The sequence below is a fragment of the Stylophora pistillata genome, chromosome 5 (genome assembly GCF_964205215.1).
Source record: "Stylophora pistillata chromosome 5, jaStyPist1.2, whole genome shotgun sequence".
NCBI classification, from domain to species: Eukaryota; Metazoa; Cnidaria; class Anthozoa; order Scleractinia; family Pocilloporidae; genus Stylophora; species Stylophora pistillata.
Window position 1 is genome coordinate 15,580,001 of NC_142523.1, and position 9,405 is coordinate 15,589,405.

General features: G+C 37.7%; 2 protein-coding genes across 4 annotated transcripts in view; one reads left to right on the forward strand and one right to left on the reverse strand.

The window, feature by feature from the left end:
- The window catches only part of LOC111324199 (28S rRNA (cytosine-C(5))-methyltransferase), a 23,648-nt gene extending 14,974 nt beyond the window's left edge, over positions 1–8,674 (reverse strand). For 2 of the 3 annotated variants that reach the window (XM_088759518.1, XM_022927693.2), the window contains exons 1-9: positions 8,499–8,671; positions 8,190–8,248; positions 7,303–7,492; positions 6,432–6,556; positions 6,058–6,186; positions 5,146–5,261; positions 4,384–4,492; positions 3,796–3,924; positions 3,603–3,710 (exon numbers count right to left, since the gene is read on the reverse strand). In XM_088759518.1, the coding sequence (XP_088615644.1) occupies positions 3,603–3,710; positions 3,796–3,924; positions 4,384–4,492; positions 5,146–5,261; positions 6,058–6,186; positions 6,432–6,556; positions 7,303–7,492; positions 8,190–8,248; positions 8,499–8,670 (1,137 nt within the window). In that variant the 5' untranslated portion in view covers position 8,671. Of the gene's footprint in view, positions 1–3,602; positions 3,711–3,795; positions 3,925–4,383; positions 4,493–5,145; positions 5,262–6,057; positions 6,187–6,431; positions 6,557–7,302; positions 7,493–8,189; positions 8,249–8,498 lie in introns of all 3 variants that reach the window. The other variant, XM_088759519.1, reaches the window with a different exon arrangement.
- Positions 893–3,079, forward strand: LOC148730512 (uncharacterized). The gene has a single exon (XM_088759522.1). The coding sequence runs from the start codon at positions 1,450–1,452 to the stop codon at positions 1,864–1,866; it is 417 nt and encodes a 138-aa protein (XP_088615648.1). The 5' UTR covers positions 893–1,449; the 3' UTR covers positions 1,867–3,079.
- Positions 8,675–9,405: the final 731 nt, after the last annotated feature.

The window sequence follows — 9,405 nt, forward strand, 5'->3', positions numbered from 1 at the left end:
ACAAAAGCTTTCAGCAAAACCAAACTTCAAGCATTGCACAATATTTGACGAAAATCTCATTGCAATACATATGGGGAAAACATCAATAAAGTTTGACAAGCCAGTTTTCTGTGGAATGGCTATTCTTGATCTCAGCAAGACTTTGATGTACGATTTCCACTACAACTACATAAAAAAGAAATATGGAGATAAAGCCAAGCTTCTTTTCACAGACACTGACAGTCTCATGTATGAGAAGTACTTCAAAAGATATGAGGCCTCAATCTCTTCAAAGACTTGCGATGCGATAGTCGACACATTTCTTCAGCTTTCTTGTAAAGCGTTGGCGTATTTTCTCCCTGTTGATGAAGGAAAACTCATGAAAGACTTGAACGATGACTTCATTGTGAAGAGAGAACTCGGAATGATTGCAGGAAGCTTGAGTTTGAAGTATGGAAAGTACATGGCGATCGCAAGTGCTGCTCTTCTCACTGCCAAAAATGTTGAAGTTCCCTTAAAACCAAATGTGGTTAATGTTGAAGTAGAAAGTAATCGTGAAGAACTTGAATAAGAACTTGAATAACAACTTGAATAAGAACTTGAATAAGAACTTGAATAAGAACTTCAACAAGAACTTGAATAAGAACTTGAATAAGAACTTAAAATAATGTTACAAGAAATAAAATGGAAGAAAAAGAATCTCAAGATCCAGCAGAGCCGTTGCAGCCGCAGCCGCAGCCGCAGTCGCAGTCACCGCCAGCACAACAAGTCACTTCAACTGATCAAAATAAGACGAAACGGAAAAAAGATCCAGGGCGTGTCGCTGCTGGGAAAAAGCTTGCTGAACATAACAGAAGAGTTAGAGAGCAAAAAAAGGTGAGGCCACCAAATCTAGAGCCAAAACCAGAACCAAAACCAGAACCAAAACCAGAGCCATCAACATCATCATCATCATCATCATTCTCACTCACTCAAATTCTTTCAGTAGCAAGTATTGTTCTTTCATTGGCTGGACTGTACTATAAAAGGAAAGAGTTGATAGAGCTCGTAAAATCACGACCAAACCCAGAACCAAGGCAAATTGAGCGCATCTCTGCGGGAGAATCAGCGGAGTTGCCTCAAATTCCAAAAAGAGTAAAACCAATGGATTGATTTTTTTGTCTTTCAAATAAAAATGTCTGATAATACACTTGTGAAAACTTTGACTGATTCAGCTACATTGACTGGATTGGCTGCTGGAATTGGATGGGTGGCAAAGAGAGTTATCAAAGAGCCGATGACTTCTGATCCGAGTTCAAATCTCATGAACTATGTAAAGTTCACTCTCGTGATCGCTGGATCAATGGCAACAAAAAAATATCTTGAAGAACAGAAGATTTTAACATCTTAAGAAATACATTTAAGTTTGCGGACTAACTCAATATTCTATGAGATTAATTTCATGATAAAAACTTGCCAGCGATTAATAAAATGGCAAGCATAGCAATAATGATCGGAGGAGCACTCATCAGTGCAACTGCATTTGTTGGTGGGAGCTATCTCGCAAAATATTTGAGTGGAGATAAAAATAGTGTTGAAAAAGAGAAGAGACATGATCTTGCTGTAGAAAAATACCAGGCAGCTTATGAGAAATATCAAGAGAATCGAACAAAGCTTCTCAATTGGATTGCAGCAAACGACCGAATCAAAAAAGAGGCAAATCAAAATTTTGTTGATACAGATTTTGCTTTAAAGCTTTACAATAAGGCACATAGTGAAGAGCTTGATATGAAAGAACCACATTTTTCTAACTTCTACAAACCGAGCACACAACAAAAACAAGGTGAAATGATTTATGCCGGAGGAATGGCTTTGGCTTTGGGACTAGCCGCAAGTCGATTTTTGTGAAAGCAAAAGAAAATGGAGAGAAAACTTTCAAGAGTTTACTATAGCCCGAAAGGATTTTGGAAGGGATTGGGTGCAGTGAAAAAGTTGGCAGGAGAAGCTCGGGTTCCTGAAGATGTTACAAAGCTTTGGCTGATGAGACAAGCCATCTGGCAGATTTATTTGCCTGCACCTAAGCATATCCCACGGCCAACGTTTGATGTTGATTTTCCAAATGCAGTTCATCAGGCTGATCTTCTTTTCCTTCCTCATGATAAACTTTTTAGAAAGGTCTATAAATATGCATTGACAGTGGTCGATGTTGCGAGCAGATTCAAGGCTGCTGAACCTCTCACCTCAAAAGAATCTTCTGAGGTCTCAAAGGCTTTCCAGACAATCTACAAAAGAGGACCATTGAGATGGCCAAAAATTCTTCAGGTTGATCCTGGACGTGAATTCATGGGTGAAACAACTAAAGAGATGGCAAAGCATGATGTGAGAATTAGAAGAGGAAACGTAAACGTTCATAGAGATCAGGGGATAGTTGAGCGATTTAATTGAACTTTGGGTGAGCGCCTTTTTAGTTTCCAATACGGCCAAGAGATGAACTTCAAAGACAGAACGAGATCAACAGAATGGGTGAAGAGGCTTCCAGAAGTTGTTTCTGCATTAAATCGTGAGGAGACAAGATTGACTGGAAAGAAACCAATTGACGCAATCAAAGAAAAGGTAGTTGAAGCAAAGAGTTCAACTTCTTATTCAAGACCTGTTGGCTTGACAGAAAAGAGACTTGACTATTCAAAAAACGTGAGATATCTCTACTCTCCTGGTGAGTTAGAAGGTCGAGAAAGAAGAGCAACAGATCCAATCTGGTCTCTAAAAATTTTCAATATCGAAAAAGCACTTGTGAATGAAAAAGAACCTGTTCTTTACTATCTGAAAGATGGACCAAAGCGGGGATTTGTCAGAGAAGAGCTTCAGATTGTTCCACCTAAAACTGAGCTACCTCCGGAAGGAATTCGATGAGGAGAATGCTTCATAAGCCTCTATGTGTTTTTTCTGAGATATTGTCATTAGTTTTTTCTGATGGTTCAAACGAATTTTGAGATTGTCTTGAGAATCAAATCTCAAAATTCTTCAATTTTGCTTTGAAATAAACTGCGCCAATCATTTTGCCTCAAAAACATGTTTTTTTTTTTAAAATTAGATAAAAAATGAAAAAAATCAGTTTTCAACACTGCCCTGTTTTTCAGGCAATTGTGCCAGAAACCCACTGAATCAAATCTTCAATTTTTCTTTGATTTTGCTTTGAAATAAAATGCGTCAATCATTTTGCCTGAAAAACATCGTTCTTTTTTTTTAAATGAGATAAAAAATCAGTTTTCAAAATTGCCCTGTTTTTCAGGCAATTGTGCCAGAAACCCACTGAATCAAATCTTCAATTTTGCTTTTATTTTGCTTTGATTTTTGAAAGAAACGGCGTCATTCATTTTGCCTGAAAAACATCGTTCTTTTTTTTAAAATGAGATAAAAAATGAAAAAAATCAGTTTTCAAAATTGCCCTGTTTTTCAGGGTATTTTTTTTTTGAAAAAAAAAAATGTGCCAGAAACCCCCTTTTCCTACTACTACCAGAAATCTAATTATTTCAAACTTCAACATTACTAAAATGTGAAGTTAACATAAACAAAGTCAGTCTTTGATTCTACCACTCTGGTTTTCATAAGTGCAAAATCAAAAGTTTGCCACCTGAACTGATTACCTGTTGATGAATGGAGCATGTTGAGTAGACCACCCTCTTTACACGAGGAAAGGACAAGGCATGGTTTAACACAGACAACTGAAACTTGGCAAGTGATAGAAGTCTTTCCTGCAAAATGAGAAAAAGAGCTTGCATTCACAAGGTGGTCTTTCAATGTGCAAAGCCTTTGATTTTTATTAGCACCAGCTCTTACCTCTTTGCTAGGCTTGTCTTTCCCTTCATTAATAATGCTATCCATCCTGCTGACAATACCAGACCCAGAGCATGATGGATCTACCACAATGTACTGTACTTTATTGTACTTCTTATCTAAGGGATTTACCTAGAGAAACAAGACTTCATAAGGCTATAGGAAACTGTTGATCATAGGAAATCCCATAGTGCAGAATAGTTGCTAACTGTTGCCACATCAGTTTTCATAAAGATGCATGTACCAGACATCGCTGTGGCACTAGTAGCCTGCAGTGCCGGCGTATTTTGGGCACACGAGTGCACATTTTCGTACTAGGCCGCCATCTTAGATTTGGTATTTTTCCACTTAACACCCACTCCCTCGGCAAATATTTCCTTGCCCCAATCCTCCACAGTTACCAAATCTAAGATGGCGGCCTAATACGAAAATGTGCACTTGTGCGCCCAAAATACACTGTCACTGCAGGCTATGGCACTAGCTTCAAAGAGAACTGGCAATACAGGGTGAAATATTTGGCTATTAAGAGGGGTCCTTTCTCACTCCACTAGCCTTGCAATCTAATTATTTTATAAATGCTAGGTTACTAACTTTCAGAAAACTACAGTTTGTCATCATGACACATTCCACTCCAGCTTTCTTCATCAGAGTTTGCATTACTGCTAACCTCTTTCTGTCACTGTCAAATGCAAAAATTTTCCTGACATCAAAACAGAAACACAGTTTGTTAGCAAAGCTCATGTTCAAGACTGAATAAAATCTTAAGTTCTCAAAATATAACCACGTTTAGATTAAGAGCAATCCCTCCCTTTTGGCAAACTTTGTCACATTTGTAACCAAAACTCAGCGAAAAAGAATTGATGTTGATGTGTAGTACAGAACTCTGTGAGTGAGGCGCATGAAAAGTAGACACCATCTTAGAACTGTATCTTCTCTGTACTGGTTAGCAGGGGACATTAAAGAACCCACACACTTATCACAAAGGAAGGGAACATAGCTCCCAGTGTTGTGGTCTGGCCTTGATTCTGATATTCTGAAATTGGGGGCATCTGCAAAAATTCCCTTCAAAAACTGTTAACTGCTAAATGCAGTCTGGCCAAAATCCCCTGCAAAGTGTTGTAGAGCACCACAAGTTAAAGGAAATCCTCATGATTATTATTATTATTAGGGTCTAACTCTCAGAGTTCTTGGGGTGTGCTACGATAAGTGTTTTTTTCCCTGATTTTTTTTTTCTTGTGATGGAATTCCCTGAGCAGGAGGAACTGCTTAGAGTGTAAACCATATTAAAGAATGTAAATAAATACAAAGAGAAAAATTACGATAAAGTGGCTATCGATGTTTACAAGAACATACCCTGTATCATTCATCAAACTCGCCACATGACTGGTTTTGTTCCCAGGAGCAGCACAGGCATCGATCACATGAGAACTGGGTGGGGCAGCTAGGACATGTGCTGGTAGGCAACTTGCCTATATTAACCAACAATATCAATTGATCACAATCCCACAAGATTTCTCCATATGGCAATTCTAATGTCAATTAAAAAGTTACCAAGCAAAATAATATTACAAATTTTAACATATTATTTTTGTTAATACTAATATCTGCAAGCTGATCTGCACTAAAACTTTCAAATCAAATCCTTTCTGGATAAAAATTGGCATCTAGCAACACTGTTTATATAATTGTGAGTGCCGGGCATTGAGGTTTATTAATTAAGAACCACAACTTCACAGAAAAAATCATCCAAAACTGCAAAAAAAAAAAATGCAGTAAAAACTGAAAACTACATGCAAAACTATCTAAACCAATAAATTTTCACATCCCAGCTATCAAAACCCCAATTGATCCAATACAATGGTGTCAAGTGGAGCACACAGCATTTTTGTGTTTATTCAAGATCAGTTGAGGCATATAATTGCCACTCAGATTAAAGAGAAATCAAAACCCAAATAAGAAAAACAAAAAAACGACATCAGATACCGATTCCGAAAACCCATTGGTAGTTTTGACAAAAACTGAAAACCGATTGCTAAAAAACAGAAAATCTGTAAACCACAGCGAACACCAAAACTGAAAAACCAAAGCTTCATGGCACAAAACTGAAAAACCAATCTAAAATATAGCCAAAGCCTCAAAACCAAAAATATCACTGTCCCCCTCAATGGTTGAAAAGGAGCACCAAAGCCTCAGAAAAGCCTTGCTAAAACTTAAACAGATGTAGTGAATCTAGCACCTAGAATTTGTGATATTAGTTTCCGTTACTTTATCTTGAAGTATGATGTGTCCACTGACGTAAAGAGGATGATCATGCAGATCTGTTCCTGCTGGGAACACCAGGACATCTGAGAGGTGTTTGTCGCACATAAACTGCTTGTCTAAAGAATTCTTAACCTAATAACATAAAAAACACACACTTGCATAGAAAAATATAACTCAGATGGTGTTATAAGCCAAAGGAAAGGTAACATGAGAGGTGAAGTGTGATTGTACAGGTTAAGAAAGCCCCCCTTAAAGAGATACAATTTATTGATAGTATGATGACCCAAGCAAAAGAGTCCATCAGATTCAAGCTCATTTAAAATTGCACCTTTATCCTTTTTCCTAAATGTTTGCTCACAAAGTAGCAAGATGTTCACCTGTGCAGCTAATGAAGCAATATCTTGTTGGTCCACTAGTTGATAACCATTATTTTCAAAATCCCTAATGACATCCTTCAGTGTTGTCTTTATCCTATTGATTCGTACATATCTTGGAATTGAGCCTAACAAAAGAAATTTCAAAAAGATCCATAACAAAAACACTACATTGTTTAGATGACAGGTGTTTGCTACGTTCCTGGGCCTACAAATCCACCTGCTAAAATCCCTGCAACCCAGGAATAAGGAACAGATAATCAAGCAAAGCTATTCAGATACTCATTAAATTTACCTAGAATTGATCCATGAGGGCAACAAGGTGGCAGGTTAAGGAAAGATGTTGATAAATGGCTTAAAAAGCTCTAAAAATCAGCCAAGCCTGGCCAGGCCATTAGACCAAGCATGCTGCCTACTTGATTGATTTAGAACTCTTTACCTATACAATCTAACACATAGATGTACATGTAGATACTACTAGCTTTCAGAGAGAACCAGCTTTCACTTGTGGCGTATTTAATTCACAAATCACATTCAGTTTTATTCAAACAGCTTTAGTTAAAAAGTTAGAAAAAATTAGGAGTATCACTGATGAAAAAAAGAGTAAAACTGCCTCCAACAGTGGTTTACATGAAATCAATACACTCACTTGAAATGTCTCATATCTTAAATTATGATTTATTATGAAGATGTTTTCAAGTATTAGAAATAAAAAAAAGTTTCTCTACCCTTTTCACATAGCTTTACCTGATTGTTCTTCCTAATTGCTACCCCAATAGAGTTGTAAATACCCCATCAAGGGGTAGGGTATGAAGATTTCTACAATTGCACATTATTGAGTGGTTATCTTCCATCTCTATAATCGCTTCCCTACCTGTCTCTAATGCAGGTTTAGGTAAAAGATCCTCATTGCAATGAACCTTGGTTCGGACCTTCAAACGTGCCAAACATGACTGAAGGGCTGATTTGTGATTCAAAATGAACTGTTTCAACTCTCCACCACATTGGATTCCTTGGCCAAACAGGAAGTCGTACACTAACACTAAGGCATGACTATGTTTGAGCTATATAATGGGAAACACAAGTATTAACCCTTTACTTCCCAGAAGTGATTAACTTTTAAATTCTCCCTAAGATATCTCATACATCATTCCACATTCATGTGATGAGAATACGCAAACCTATCAGATAGAAGTTGTTATCTTGATCTGATACCAAAATTCATGTGACTAATTGATAGGGAAATGTGTTGCAGTTAAAGGAGATGATTAAAAATCAGATCTCAGGAGTTAAGGGGGTAACTTGGATAGACAATTTGAACAGTGTTATAAATCATAACTGTCTATTAAATATTACAGAATGTATCTTAATCTTCAAGTCCCAGAGATGATCAACATGTTTCTTCTTCTTAATTATAGTATCCATATATTATCCAGCAAAAAGGTAATGGGTATATTCAAACTCATCAGATAGAAGTTGTTATACTGTTCTAACACCAAATTCTCATTACTTATTTACATGGAAATGTCTAGCAGCTGGAAGGGAGAATTAAAAATTGGCTCTTGGGAGTTACGTTAAGAGTTAAAGGACCCTTTGTCATTGATACTATCATTAGTCATTACAAAAAAATAATTGTCGTCATATATTTAATAGAGATAGTTTGACAAGCCACATCTATTCCACCAAATAACCTTCATGGCATAATTTAGTGTTTATCTTTACGTCAGCAATTCTCAAAAATTATAACCACAATTAACACACCTTTTTCTCAAGTTTTAAAAGTCTTGTTTGTTCAAAGATATCTTCCAAAATCCCTCTGTCTAAACAGAAAGGAACACAATTGATCTCTGAATCGAAACACAGCATTGATTTCTCATAAGGAGAACTGAAAAATGGTAAACACGAGGGACACTTAGAATAACATAAAGATTCTCCCATAAACGGTTTAAAAGAAGAGTTTAAGTACATCTCAAACTTGCGAGATTGACCATTAATACTAATAATTCTAGTACTTCATTTACAAAAAGATTTGAGAAAAAAAAATATATTCTTAGTAGGTTAGAAACTCACATTTTAGTGTTTCACACACCAACGCGTAAAGCTTCTTCTTCTTGGGAAATCGACTGTTGATAACCAAGTTCTTAGCAGTGCCTTGTTTCTTTGTAACTTTATCTACAATTTGTGCGGCGCACGAGTACAGCGCCGCCATCTTGTAAATAGCGCGGGTTAGTAATCTTGTCATGTAAGACAAGCGAGGAGTAACTTGGTAAGGTATGTCATACACGCACTTTGATTGGTTCTTCATCATCATCATCATCATCATCATGTTTATTTGTTCAAGCAGGTTGAATTTATTGGCAACTGTATAAGCTGATGTGGACCTGCTGTTTTCCCACCCAACCCACCCCAGGGGAGGACATCCAGCACACAGTAATCTCGTGCGTGGGAAATTAACGTCTCTTACCCATTACCCTTTAAGAGACGGGACCTCCGGCTTTACGTCCTATCCGAGAAGACGAAACAATGTGAGTGAAGTGTCTTGCTTAAGGACTCAACGTTAAGCCCCAGCCAGGACTTGAACCCGGGCCGTTTAACCCAGAGTCCAGCGCACTGACCACTGGACTACTCACGCCTCACGCAGACACAAAGACGACGTCAACATTAACAAAATTCTGCTTCCTTGATATGAACAACGATTAGATTCCATGATACCGTGCGGTCGTTCAGTAAAAGATCAGAATAGACTTCAACACTCTGCTGCGCCTTGTTTTGCCACTTAACTTTTCTGTTCTTATTACATCAAAGGGAACTGCTATCGTAAAGAGTAGTTGAATTTTTTCTTTTTTGGGGGGGGGGGAGGGTGGGGTTCAGGCATTTTAACCTCTTGTTGAGTCCGCGGGCACCCCGCCCTAACGACATCTCTTTGTCCGTGTGTCAATGTAGAAATGTCCCCCCTTCCCACCCTCCCCTGTGGATT